This window comes from Cimex lectularius, unplaced genomic scaffold (genome assembly GCF_000648675.2).
Source record: "Cimex lectularius strain Harlan isolate CLEC.00 unplaced genomic scaffold, Clec_2.1 scaffold36, whole genome shotgun sequence".
Taxonomy (NCBI): Eukaryota; Metazoa; Arthropoda; class Insecta; order Hemiptera; family Cimicidae; genus Cimex; species Cimex lectularius.
The window spans coordinates 1,910,944-1,925,688 of NW_019392648.1; the positions used below are offsets into that span (position 1 = coordinate 1,910,944).

At 35.9% G+C, this 14,745-nt stretch overlaps 1 protein-coding gene across 1 annotated transcript in view; it reads left to right on the forward strand.

Moving 5' to 3' along the window:
- Positions 1–14,070, forward strand: part of LOC106668507 (serine protease nudel-like) — a 49,549-nt gene extending 35,479 nt beyond the window's left edge. The window contains exons 2-14 of the mRNA XM_024230506.1: positions 8,174–8,336; positions 8,796–8,819; positions 8,898–9,010; positions 9,080–9,204; positions 9,271–9,383; positions 9,678–11,459; positions 11,521–11,724; positions 11,847–12,276; positions 12,349–12,468; positions 12,532–12,681; positions 12,751–13,034; positions 13,096–13,265; positions 13,568–14,070. Coding sequence (XP_024086274.1) covers positions 8,174–8,336; positions 8,796–8,819; positions 8,898–9,010; positions 9,080–9,204; positions 9,271–9,383; positions 9,678–11,459; positions 11,521–11,724; positions 11,847–12,276; positions 12,349–12,468; positions 12,532–12,681; positions 12,751–13,034; positions 13,096–13,265; positions 13,568–13,828 — 3,939 coding nt within the window. The 3' untranslated portion in view covers positions 13,829–14,070. The remainder of the gene's footprint in view (positions 1–8,173; positions 8,337–8,795; positions 8,820–8,897; positions 9,011–9,079; positions 9,205–9,270; positions 9,384–9,677; positions 11,460–11,520; positions 11,725–11,846; positions 12,277–12,348; positions 12,469–12,531; positions 12,682–12,750; positions 13,035–13,095; positions 13,266–13,567) is intronic.
- Positions 14,071–14,745: the final 675 nt, after the last annotated feature.

Here is a 14,745-nt window from a genome sequence, read left to right on the forward strand (position 1 = left end):
GATTGAACGGGGGCTATTTTTTCCTAGACCGCACAAGGCATTTTTTTTTCTTTTGCATATTCATAAATAGGTCACGTTTTCATTATGTGACAAATGCAGTCGATCCCCAGGTCTAGGGACGCGCAGATCGTTGAGTGTTTTTGTATTAAACGCCTCCGACAATGGATCGTTTTATAAGGTTTGTAGGTGTAGATTGTATGTACATAACAAAAAGGTTTTGTTTTTAGTGTTTAAAGTTACTTCCATTACAAACATGGCGCGACGTCGGGGTTATAAAAAGGGCGAGGCGAGTCGCTGACGCTTGTACTTAATGTGAATTTAACCAAACATAAAACCCAAACTATGAACAAGAGTTGAATAAAATTGGATATTTTGCTTTTTTAAACTTTAATTGTTCAAGCTAACTATAAAGCTCAAAGCAAAAGTGTCTTTCAACCAATAGCTTACTTGTGTAAGGTTTTCTTTTAGAAAATGTACCTTTTCCTTGTAACATCTTGTCATTTGCCAGTTTGTGCTCTTTTCGGCTGACAAATTGTGACCATGCAACTTGAAAATTTGAACCTCAATCGATGCCTTCAATCTCAAAATAATTGACCATCGACAACCGAATAGAGGAAAGAAGAAGAAAGACTGTACCAGAAGAAAGTACCAATTCGATAATGAATCATAACTGCAGAAAAAAAAACTTAATTATAATATGCGCGTTCACTGTTTAATTGTATAACATCATTGTTTTCGGCAAATTAAATGTAAACTACATAAAATTGATAAGACCAAAAGTTATAACATAATGGCGTTGTTTTGGTGCGGTTGAAACCGTTTTCGACCTATTATTAGTGGAGACAGTTGTCAGAATGCGGTGAACCACGGAGCTGAGACATATACAACATTCTTTTGACCGTAGAAATAAGAAAGCATCGTACGGATATTTAGTAATAAGAACATTTTGAACTGTTTAAATGTAAATTATTGAATGGCGTTAGTAAAATAAAGTTGTATTGAGTGTTAAAAAACCAAGTCTAACCTGGCCAGAAGGTTGAAAAATTGTCCGCGTTTAAAAAAAATTGAAAATATATCAATTGCATCGTACAGCCTCGCTGGTGATAAACTTGCAGCTTGACCGTCAGGTAGGTCAGGGTTATAAGCAGGCTAAGACAATGCACCACTCCTCCTTTTATTTAAATTTCGCCTACGGCACATAATTATCTGATTTATCTTCGAGTCGTCTTTGATGCGTACGACAGTCAAAACCATCAATTAGGCTGTAGGTTAGTCATCTCGCAGACCTCAACACTATATTTCATAAAATGCAAATACCTGACAAGCACTTAAAAACGGTTGCCAACAGCTGCAATTTCATAGATGACACGATGGCCTCAGCAATAAATAACAAGTTTCTGGTGCTAGATCCAGCCTTTTCATTTTTTTTCGTTAAATATATGAACTAATGAAAAAATAATTTGGCAAGAAATTTAATATCGTATATGATAATGTTGACAATAGTTAAGACAAATTTTAAATTTATATTGCCCCTAGCATTTAATGTTTGTATATTGTTTTTAAATTAAAACATTGCTAGAAACAATTAAAAAAACGTTATATAAGAAAAGTTGTCAAAAAATAAACGATTAGCCACACCGTGATCGTGGGAAGGAGATTGAAGTCAAGATTCGATTCTCCTCTCATCAACTTTCCTGGAGAGTACGGTTCGTACTCAATCGTCTTTTTTTTAGCCTCCATTCGTCAAGGGTAATTTTACAAACCAAACAATAAATATATATCACTGAATGGGCCTATTGAATCAAAGTTGAAATGAACGAGGTCGTGCCAGTTCGTTATATACTTCAAAAATAACATTTTCGGAAAACTTGTCCAAAACAAAAACTGTTTTGTTTTATAACAATAGGATTTGTTGATGTTTATAAAACAATTATTGCAAACGAGGTATTTTTATTGTTGGGGTTTTCGGGGTGATGAACTTGTGCTGAAGCTTCATCTTTCCAGATCATTTTGTCTTTTGATCCTGTCAGATTTGAACTTTCAGCCGCCATCTTTAGAAGGTGTCAGGGTAATAAGCGGGGAGAGGCATTGCACCTACAGATCCATCCATCGACGAGAGTAGTTTACTTCTCTTTGGGGTCGTCTGACAAGACAGCTCTTCTAAGGATCGAAAGCATTAGACAAAGACAAAATTAGAACGAACGGAAAAAATCGATTTTTTGCCACATCCTGCTTATATCCCCGACCAACGACTAAGATTTGGCGAAATGCCGAATCGTGACTATCCGACAGAACCATAGAGGCCATCTCACAACAAGATTTTCACTATCTATGAAAATTTTAACCAACGTCTTATGATTTTTTTCGAGATTCGGTGTACTTTTTGGATGGACTTTACCATCGAAGGTTGAATATCAATGAAGCCATAGAAAACAGAGTACATCCTCATGTTAGTATACTAGTACTAGTATACTTTCATTATATGTAAATGATAATATTAATTTAATATAATTTATACAGTTAATTAAGGTTTTTAGTTGAGATAAAAAAGTCAATGGCACGAGCGAGATTCGAACCCACGACCTTCGGCTAGATGCGCTGCTGCTCTACCACTTGAGCTACCTCGATCCACTCGGACACCAACTTCCCATCTCAACCCCACCTTTTGAGTTTTCCCTCCTTTTTGGGGATTTCCACCCTTGACTTTTTTATCTCAACTAAAAGCCTTAATTAATTGTAACATATTAATTGGTCAAGCGGACCACGAAATTAGTGAATTTAATAATTTATACATTTGTCACTCTAAAATTATTTCTGTATAGGAAAGGTTATGCTTGCAATGTAAACGTAAAGCTTCCCAAATAAAATAAAGTTAAAATCAGTTCGAACTAAACGCTTCATCGATTTCAACCTTTAATTGTCTTATTACTTTCATAAAAACAATTCATCTAAGTAAAGTCTCGGTTATAAGCAGGGAAAGGCAAGGCACAGATCCAGCGATGGATAGAAGATCTGTCGTATTCTTGTTGGGTTTCGCTGAGGACTCGATAACTCTCCTAAAGATCGATTGTAAAGGATAAAGATAACATTCGCATGAACGAAAGAAATCGGTTCCTTGCCCCACCCTGCTTATATCCCTGCGCAACTACTAAGATTAGGCGAAAAGCCGAAACGCCCTTGACAGGCAGTACCAATATCGAAACATGTTCACTTCTCAAAACATCACGTGTTCACAATCTGTGAAAATTTCCCACTGTCTTATCAATACGTGTAAATTAAAAAAGGGATCTTTCTAGGTATCGTCAGGGTTATAAGCAGGGAAAGACAAAGCACCAGCACCGACAAATCGACGAGTGTTGTCTTATTCTAGTGTGATTTGCTTCAGAACAAGAAAAATCTCCTGAAGTTGCATCTCATTGTACAAAGGCAACATTCGCACGAACGGAATGAATTCGGAACCTTGACCCACCCTGCTTATAACCTTAACCAACTCTATGGTTTGATGAAATGCCCCAACTCATCTCATAAAACCAGGATGATGAAGACAAGTTGATCACCTACAGAACACCAATATTCACAATATATGAATATTTTACCATTGTGTCATCAATATGTTGTCAATGTTTAAATCATACAGTTGATCCATCTTTACGGGTTTTAGGGTTTTTTTAAGAGTTTTAAGCAGGAAAGGCAGGCAGCGGCAGATCGAGCAATAAAAGTCATTGGGTTTATCTTTAAGACAAAATTAATTTTAATCACATTGGACAAAAGACGACATTCGCACGAACAGAAGAATTCGATGCATTGCCCCACCCCGCTTATAACCCTGATCAACCATTAAAGTTTGGCGAAATGCCGCGTCTCACAGAACCAATAAGATCTCTCTGACTATCACAATTTATAGAAATTTTATCAATATCTTATCAATAAGATAAAATAAAACAATTGATCTATCTTGCTAACATTAGGATTTTATTAAACCGAATTTGAATCGTCGGGATGATAAAACGAAAAATAAACAGATATAGCCGTTCAATTTTCGTCGGTATTAATGCATCGCTGATTATTCAAAACAAACTATGTTATGTTTTGTAAGAAAACAATTACGGTAAACAATATATTTTTATTGTAATATTTCGTGTAGAGTTCTGAGGCGTGATGAACTTTCAATTTTTCAGTCGTTGTTTGCTTATCCTCGCTGTTTTGGTCTTTCCTGCACCTTCCGCCATCTTCTGTCGTGTGTAAGGGTTATAAGCGGGGAGAGGCAGGGTACCGATACTTCCGTTTAGGCGAAGTTGTATTAAACAAATCCATCAGTGAAGATGACAAAATGAGAAAACGCGTCTAACAGACCAAATTGCAAAAAATAAGCCTACTACGATGATTGAAAACGACCGAACTATGTTTATGGTTTGGTAATAATCTTAATAATAAATCTTTAGGAGAGGTATCGAGTCCTCAGCGAAACCCAGCAAGAATACGACAGCTTCTATCCATCGCTGGATCTGTGCCTTGCCTTTCCCTGCTTATAACCGAGACTTTACTTAGATGAACTGTTTTTATGAAAGTAGTAAGACAATTAAAGGTTGAAATCGATGAAGCGTTTAGTTCCAACTGATTTTAACTTTATTTTATTTGTGAAGCTTTACGTTTACATTGCAAGCATAGCCTTTTCCTATACAGAAATAATTTTAGAGTGACAAATGTATAAATTATTAAATTCACTAATTTCGTGGTCCGCTTGACCAATTAATATATTAGAATTAATTAAGGTTTTTAGTTGAGATAAAAAAGTCAATGGCACGAGCGGGATTCGAACCCACGATTTTCGGCTTGATACGCCGCTGCTCTACCACTTGAGCTCTCGTGACCTCGATCCACTCGGACACCCAACTTCCCATCTCAAGCCGAAGATCGTGGGTTCGAATCCCGCTCGTGCCATTGACTTTTTTATCTCAACTAAAAACCTTAATTAATTGTAATAAATAAACATAGTTGAACTAACTTCCTACCTTCTTGCATCTCAAATGCATCAACATTATATAGGACAGCTATATTTAAAAAGAAAATTTTACAGTTGGAAATTAATAATATAGTACAATATTCTTTTCAATTAATTAATATTTAATTAAGATTTTGGTTAAGATAAAAAAGTCAGTTTCACAAGCGGGATTCGAACCTACGACCTTCGGCTAAATACGCTGCTACTCTACCACTTGAGCTATCGTGACTTAGATCCATTCGGCGTATTTAGCCGAAGGTCGTGGGTTCGAATCCCGCTTGTGACACTGATTTTTTTATCTCAACCAAAACCTTAATTAAATATTAATTAATTGAAAAGAATTCATTTGGTCAAGCGGACCACGAAATCTAATTAAATGTAATAGTACAACATATTAGTCATGTATAAGCTTTATTGTATAGTTTCTTCTTTTTCTTCTATACATGAAAGTTTATTAATAGGAAGGAAGGAAATATCTGGAGCCTGATGTTGCCTTGATCGATCTGATCTGGGCGCGAACACCCTTGACTCATTTTAATAAAACTCTAGATCAGAGAGTCATGGCGTGAAATCGGCCGATTCTCTACGATATTGAGTGCAGCCAGGACCTCTTTACCGGCATAAAAAGTATTTCCCGATATCATAACGGCTGAAATAAATCGGTAATAGTTGTGTAATAAGTCGGACGACCACAAAGGACTTTCTCTCGACGTCTTCCCCCGACCCGTTTTAAAAGGAAAAGACCGACCGGGACTGAAACAGCCCGTCAGTGTCGATATAGGGTAAAAAAAGATAGAAAAAATGGTCTACCAGGCCAACGTTGTTTCATGAATATCAGTGACCAACATGAACGCACATTATCGGTAAACATAAGCGCCTTGTCAACTAGCAGAACTATGTCGTTTAATAAAAATATAAATCTGCCAAAAAAAAATCTTTACAACTAACATAAATCATCATCAACGCTTTGATTCAATTTTACATTTACTTCAATTTAGATTTTTTTAAAAATAATATGATAAAAACCCAGGAAATTTAATAGGTGACGTTTACCTACAAAACTGAATTAAATGGCGAATTTAAAGTTTAAATCTTGTGATGATCTATTGGAGAGGGTAACATCCCATTTTGAGAAGTCTACTTCTCTCCTTAAATATCCAGCATACCACTCCTCAAGAAGATTCCCCTATAAATAATAGCATGTACCCAAACATCCTTCAAACAAATTGGTGGCAGCGTGGTGTCACTGGACATTTTAAAACATTTAAAAAAGCGACAGTAGTAAAAACACTTAAATACTCCCATGAATGAATGAAAAACTGTTATATTAAAGTATAAACCAAAATACAATAGAGAAAAGAATAACATAACAGTGAATAGACAATGGATCGAAAAATCCATCTGCATTAGGTAGGTCACCATGTTAAAACAATGAAAATTCTGTGTGCATTTAGATTAAAAAAATGTATTACTGCAGTAATAAAATCAAAAATTAAATGCTTCTGTCAGCTCATATCTGTAGTCGCAAGCCTGCCTCCAAAAAACCAGAAGTTCACCCTTGACAGAGTGAAGCAAGCGGATCTCACCCGGAATTGAACTTGAATTGATTCAAGGGCATGCGAATTGCAAAGCAAATAGAAGCTGTGCTCACCCCCATTCCACATTGCCGAGTTCAGCTGAAGAAACTCGCAGCGCATTTTAAAAAGCCAACACAGCAATAAAGGAGTAACCTTTAAAATTGGACTTCTTCACACCGAACAATGCAGGAGAGGTTCGAAGCATTTGATCATACCAGTGTGTAAAGCTAAGCAAAAAACAATCTATACTACATCTCCTAGCAGTTGGTGGATCCACATGACATCTACAAACACTTTGGCAACAAACAACCATACATCTCAACACAGCTGGTGCAAATGTTAAAAACACTCAAATATCTCCATGCAGTTTGTGGTCAGTTAGTGAGCACAACATATCTTCATGCAATTGGTGGTTGGTGGGTCCTCCAGACATCTTCAAACTCTTTGGCGAGTGGTAACAATGAGAACCTGGTGGAAATGGTAAAAGTATCCCCATGCAGTATGTGGCCATGGTAGTGATCATAAGACATTTCCATGCAGTTGGTGGGTCCACATGACATCTATAAACACTTCGGCAACAAATGGGACAAACAATCATACATCACAATACAGCTGGTGGAAATGGTGAAAACACCCAAAATCTCCATGCGGTCTGTGGCCTTGGTCATGATCATAGGACATCTACATGCAGTTGGTAGGTTTACATGACATATATTGACTTTGGCAATAAATGATAACAATGGCAATAATTCACTGTAAAACTGGTGGAAATGGTAAAAACTCCCAAAATCTCCATCTCGTTTTTGGCCATGGTAGTGATCATAAGACAACTCCATGCATTAGGTAGATCCACAGGATGTCTACAAACACTTGTATAAAAAATGTAACAACTGCCGTACATCACCATACACCTGGTGGAATCGGTGAAAACATCGAATTATCTCCTCCTAATGGTGTCAAGCCTTGCACAACAAAAATGCAAAATGAAAACAGCTCCATGGTACTTTGAGACAACACAGATTTAATTATCACTATATACATTACTTTAGCAATATTTTTGTGACATATAAACCTAGTAAACATACACATAGAAGAACAAACAATTTCACACGGGCAAAATGAATTATCAAGTAATATAACGTATAAATCAACAGGATGCATATAATTTATTTATTATATATAATAATACATTTGTACTTTAAAAAAGTGTTATAGTTTTGTTGTTAGTGATTTTTAGTCTATCTATCTTTTTCCTTGATGGTTAAAACAAACAAAAAACTATTGTGTAAGATATGCACATAGTAATAATTTCATTTGATATGTTTGTTACTTTTGTGATATATTTTGTTCTGATAGTGAATTGTCTTTCAATAAATGAAATATTAGGCATTCACTTTAAACAAACTAACTTTTAATGAGTAAGTTAAATATATAATTATATTCAATTTAAAAAAAATATAAAAAATAAAAGGAGTATTGAATTTGGAACACTGCTTCGTGTTCATGTGGGTTGCCACTCAACTCGCTAACAGTCAATTAACCAAATCAGATGAGGGTATTGTAAAATTAATAGCTTTCTCCTTTTTTTTTGCAGAGTTTCGGAAGCAGATATGCGACGAAACCACAAGGCGTTCAACTATGGGGATCGCACCAGCCGAGGGAGCAACACATCTCTTGCACCCTTCCAACAATCCTTGTGCTCGTCCTCGTCATCCTCGGCGTCCTCGCTATCGCAGGACTCGCCATATACATGGCGGGTAAGAAATTATGGACATATCATCCACCTATTATTAAAGTTTTCATAAAAGCTATTATTTTGAAATACATAAGAAAATAGGCTATTTTGCCATTTTTAAACCTTGCATCATAGGAAGATAAAGAGGCTTTATAGATATTAATTAATTAATTTCAATGCTAAAAGAAAAAAAGTGTATAAATAGATTATACTTTTTTGTCTAAGGCCTTGGTTAAGACGAAAAACCTAGCGTCAAAAGCATGAGTGTTACTTTGTTTGCTTGTTCACACTGGCTTTACCTGTCAGTTTGGTTTGGTTAGTTAGGGATATAAGCAGGGTTAGGTGAGAATTTTCATAAATGAAAGGAGTGCCTTGTCTCACTCTGCTTTCATCCCAGAACCATTAGTGATGATGTGAATTATGACTGATAGGTTATACAAAAGATCTATAATTATGATAATGATTGTACTTTTTTTTCCAGCGCTTCGTTTAGAGCCTGTTCAATGTAAGTTATAAAACTTGGGGTAAATTAGGGGTTATAAATCCATGCGAATATATAATTTTGTTTTATTTTTGTGTTTAGCATACTTAGTTTTTGATGGAAGTATGAGGGTATTGGGAGATAGGTATAATAATAATTTAGCAAATAAAACAAGCAGTTTCTATGCAGAAAAATCCAAGAAATACCAAACTCTGGTAGGTATAATCCCGAAAGAAGTGGTACATTTATAACAGAGGACAATCATCAGGATAATTACTTTCTAGCTTGAAGCTGTATACGCAGCAAGCCTTTTAGGCGCTTCTGTACAGGAAATAATTGTTAACAGTTTTGCCAACGGAAGTCTCATTATTTTCTTTAGAGTTATACTCAATAGAAAGTTTATTCCCAAGTAGGTGAACTAGATCAAAAAGTGGAGTATACGAAATTTGGAATTTTAACAGGGTAAACTTTTCAGGCCAGTAAGTAGTATTGAAGATACTTTAAAAACTGTGATATTACAAGAAGCTTCATCGCCTTTAAGTGTTTTAAATGAACTTAAAATTGATCCTAAAGAATTAATAATTAAAAGTAAGTTATGTGACCCTTATACATGATATTTCTACTTGCACCACTAGACAATCGCACATCGATAAATCTATTTCTTTATATTTTTGTATTTCTATCCTACTTTTTTCTTTTAAACATGGGTTATTAGAGTGAAATGATTACATCTAATATTGGTATTTGTTGTAGATAGAGGTTATTTTTCGGGTATTTTTAATTTAAAAGCATGTCTACTTATTTCTATGCAAATTATTTGTACATATACATTTGTTAATTAATATATTTATGGCAAAAATTGACACAGTTTTCATTTTTTAGGAGTTCTCGACCAACCAAAGCCTTTTGTGATGAATGAAGACTTCAGCTTGAACCGGCCCTTAGCGAAAAAAATTCTCGAGAAAAGCTCTGCCCCAGAATTAAAAATAAGTCGTGCTCCAGTTACAACTGAAACAAACTGGCCAACAGTGACTGGAGATGCGAATGTCAAGACACTCCCTAGTCATATGATTCAAGGTACATACACTGTAACAAGCAACGAGCCCAAATTAAAGAAGAAAGATGATATGTCTGTTGTAACTCCTTCATTGACTCTCACGACGAAAAAATTGAGATCGACTACTGAAACCCCTGACATTCGTTTTGGTATGCGCCACAGCCCGGCTTTGAAACAATATCTACAGCACAGCAGTGAAAAAGAATCAACAACAAAACCAACAACCGTAAGACCAACTACCTCCAAACCGACGACAAAAATTATTAAAGAAGCTGTAAAGCCCAGTACACATTTCTCTGATGAACCATGGATGCCTATGATGCCGAATGAAGAAAAAAGAAACTTTCGTGAGACAGTGGATTTCGACTATGGCGTCGGAGAGGCTGAAGTAATAGAAACAGCAGACCCCTCAAGTAAACATCCTTCAATACCACGGATGAAGAACAAGCCACATTCAATACCCGCTATAATAGAAGAAGTTCAAATCTCAAAATCTCCAACCGAAGAGCCCAAAACAACCCCTCGTATTGAAAAAGTCAATAAACCTAAAATAGTTTTCAGATCCGATTTGATGTCTGAACAGAAATCCATGCCAGAACTTTCAATACTACAACAATTCCATGATCTCGATACTCTTTTAAGGAATTATAATACCAAGAAACCAACGACGGTGAAACCGCCAGATGTGAAAACACCAGAAATTGATAAATTATCACCATCGCAACCATCAGTTGTCACCCTTCTTCCGGTCAGGTCTAATGTTGGTGTAGGAGGACCGTTAAGACCACGGCCCAAATTAACCACCACGCCAACAATGAAAGTGCTAACAACTCCAGAAAGTACAGATACAAAGGCTGAGCTTTCAATTTCTAATCCTCTACATTCAACAACAAGAGAAACAATGCCGACAAATAAACAACCTTCAGAGAAAATATTTATTGATCAAAATTCGGACTTGGTAGCCATACCCTTACAAAAATACTTTGCAACAACTAAACCAATTCTGCACACAACAAATCATACAACCCATGAAAATATTACATCTCACAAACCAAAACCAACAAGCAAGTCCATGTCATATGTAACTGAAAATTTGAAAGAAATTGCTATAGTAACAACTAACGATGATGATATAGCATCAAAGAGAGAGATAAGGCAAAGTTCTAAACAGGGTCATAACAGGAAAGCAAAAATGCCAGCATTTTTTCGACCAAATAGAGAAAATCTAGAAAATGAAATGAAACTGGATATTGAAGAAATTTTCCAAAATTTAACAACCACTTCAAGATCGGTTAGCGACAAAAACAATTCAAAAGAAGCCAGCTTTCAGAAAATAGATTTCACCATGCCGAATTCTTCCTTCAACAATCCTTTCAACTTGAACAAAACGCAGTTTCTTTTGAATAAACTGGCTAAACTGCAGATTGCGAGCAACGAGAGCCGAAACAACACAAAGTATAATAGGGACAAAGTTTCAAACAAAGCTGTCGCAACGAGTCATGCTGGAAATGTTCCATTCCGTCTTTTAACGAAGGTTTTCAACAAGTCACAAACAATGCCAAAGCCTGATACAAGCACTTCTGAAAAGACACTGTTTGAATCGACAGGTAATTAATTAATTTTAATTTATCTCTCTTAAAACACAGTACACATTTTTGGTTTTTGTAGGCTGCATCCAAAACAACACTTTTCTATGTGGGTCTGGTGAATGTCTTCCAAACCATTTGAAATGCAATAAGCTCATGGACTGCAGGGACGGTTCTGATGAAAAAAATTGCACCTGTGCAGATTTTTTAAGAAATCAGTATCACACGAGAAAAATATGCGATGGAATTTATGACTGTTGGGATTATTCTGACGAGCAAGGATGTGGTAAGAAAATTAAATATTCAAGCTTTCAGGATAATAAAATAATCTGACTAGAATTACATATAAACCAATTTTTATTGGAAATGTGTAACTAAGTAGTACAATAGACATGTTAAATTTTCTAGACTGGTGCTCCCCCGGTCAACATATGTGTGCTAATTCAAGAATGTGCATTGACCCAAGCCAAGTGTGTGACGGTTTTCCTCAATGCCCTTATGGTGATGACGAGAAAAACTGCATCACCGTCGCCCAGTCACTTGAGACTGCCAATAACAAGGACTACTACCCGAATGGCTACCTGATGGTCAAAAAGGAGGGCGAATGGGGTAAAATGTGCCTACAAAATTTTGACAATGTGATATCCAAGTCGAAAACGGACTGGAGCCTCCAAGATCTGGGACAGTCCGTTTGCAAGACACTTTCCTATAAAAATTTCGATGGGATTACAAGGCAGAAAGATGTCACACCGAGGAATATGGCCAAAGCACCCGTATATTACGAGCTGGCTTTATCCAACGACAGAAATGACTCTTACAACAGCAAAAGATCAGCAAGGTAAAAAGCTGCATGTTTTTTACGATTTTGTTGTTTACCTGGTATTACATATCTCCAATAATTAATAAAAAGTTTTTTTAGAGAGAAATTCGCTTTTCAAAAAACCACTTGTATTGAAAAAGAAGTGGCCCAGGTTGCTTGCAGTAATCTAGAATGTGGAATTAGACCGGAAGCAAACATCCCTTGGACAAAGTAAATTAAATTTACTAAGGCTATAGATTCTTAATTTCATTTTAATGAGTTTTTTTTTTCAAGTGAAAGAAGGTCAAGAATCGTCGGAGGAGGAAACGCTGGTCCTGGATCATGGCCATGGCAAGCCGCTCTTTACAAAGAGGGCGAATTTCAATGCGGGGCAACCCTAATATCTGAAACTTGGTTACTTTCTGCAGGGCACTGTTTTTACAAGTAAATAAATAATCTAAATTTATTTCCAAATCTATTAAAACATGATAAATTAATAAAATTGTATTTAAGTGCTCAAAATGATTACTGGGTAGCAAGGATGGGAGCATTGAGAAGAGAGACACCTCCCGCTCCTTACGAGCAGCTCAGGCCAATAACAAAAGTCGTACTCCATCCGGAGTACGAAGACCAAGGGTTTATCAACGACATATCGCTACTTCGTATGAATGAGCCTATTGTATTAACAAGTTTTGTCCGGCCTATTTGCCTTCCTGAAGAAAACAAAGAACCTCGAGATGGTGCTATGTGCACTGTCGTAGGCTGGGGCCAGCTCTATGAAATCGGAAGGGTTTTTCGTAAGTAATACAAAAATCTATCATTATATATCTTGTTTTTTTATTTTAAAATGATTTTCAGCGGACACCCTTCAAGAGGTTCAACTCCCAGTTATTTCAACAGCGGAATGTAGGAAGCGTACTATTTTTCTACCACTGTATAAGGTCACAGATAATATGTTCTGCGCTGGATATGAAAGAGGAGGGAGAGATGCCTGCTTGGGAGATTCTGGAGGCCCTCTTATGTGTCAGGTATACTCAAAATAATCAGAGTACAAGAATATTTTAAATTTTAATGTCAAGCAATTGTTTAATTGCATTTTAATTCAAAATCAAGACAGACAGCACATTTACAAAAAAAACCCTGTAAATTCATGAAGTTTTTCTTTTATATAATTTATCTTTAAATAGAGATGACCTATTATCCTACCTTGAAGAAGGAAGAATCATAAGATTAACTGTTGAGGTCAAAATATAAGAAAACATCTTTAAATAGATTTAACGCGTTTTACTTATTTTCTTTTACCTTGTACACATATTCAATTCATTTTCAGGAAAGTGATGGCAGGTGGACATTGACAGGAGTTACGAGTAACGGATACGGTTGTGCAAGAGCGAACCGTCCAGGTGTTTATACTAAGGTAGTCAACTACCTACCCTGGGTTAGAGAGACACTACTCATCATCGATGAGATATCTTCCCCTCCTGTTTGCCATGGTCATAGATGTCCGCTTGGCGAATGCCTTCCACCTGCGAGACTATGCAATGGCTACATTGAATGTCGTGACAGCAGTGATGAATCTGGGTGTTGGTAGCCCAGACTTTATCGTATTTATCATTTATTTATTGACCTAGAGGTTTTAAGTATATTGTTCTGTGATCTTCTTAAAAGAAAAGTGTTTTATTTTTCTTCTTTTTTGTTTTGAAGCTTTGTTTTTGCGATTTGGACAGGGACAGGAACACCTGTCCAACTTGCAACTTTGCTTCATTTTATACGATAACGGTACTTTTCCTGTTTATCGCAATTTTGTACATTTTAGTTTTTTATTTATCATCATTGTTGTAAATTTGACTTTTTATTTATCTTTTTTTCAGAAATTTATATTACCTGTACATAAATGGTTTATAAAAAATTCTGTTATGCAAAATTATTTTCTAAATTTTTATAGGAAATAATAAAATCATTATAATAACTTATAAACCATTAATTATCATTTACCTTAAACAAAATATTTCCCCTCCTTCTTAGACTAATTAACAGAAAATTTTTAATTTTTAATGTTAATTTGTTTAATGGTTTTTTAATTTATACAAGTTCATGGTGATTTTTCCCCCGTCAAATTTTATAAAAAGTGCTGTACAATCCAAACTGCGACAAGGAATATAACTTGCTAAGTACCCATATGAGGCCATTAGATATCAGAATGAATGAGATACTGACTTTGAGGAGAGCAATTATGCAGAAAGTATGTAATCGAGCAAGGAACCATGAATACTCTCCTTCCCCGTATGTGTTAACATGGTGAAATACCCTTGTATTTACAGAGCTAAATGCCTGTCCCTCACATAAGAATATTGTAAAGCCACTGTTACATATACAGATGGTTTGAGGTCAGTGAAAGGGTTGCTGTACTGTGAGGGTCACACCATAAAAATCCCACTCCCCAGGAACAGCTAGCTTTCTTATTACAGAGTTGACCACCATACTGTCAGCGATGAGCAAGATGAGCAA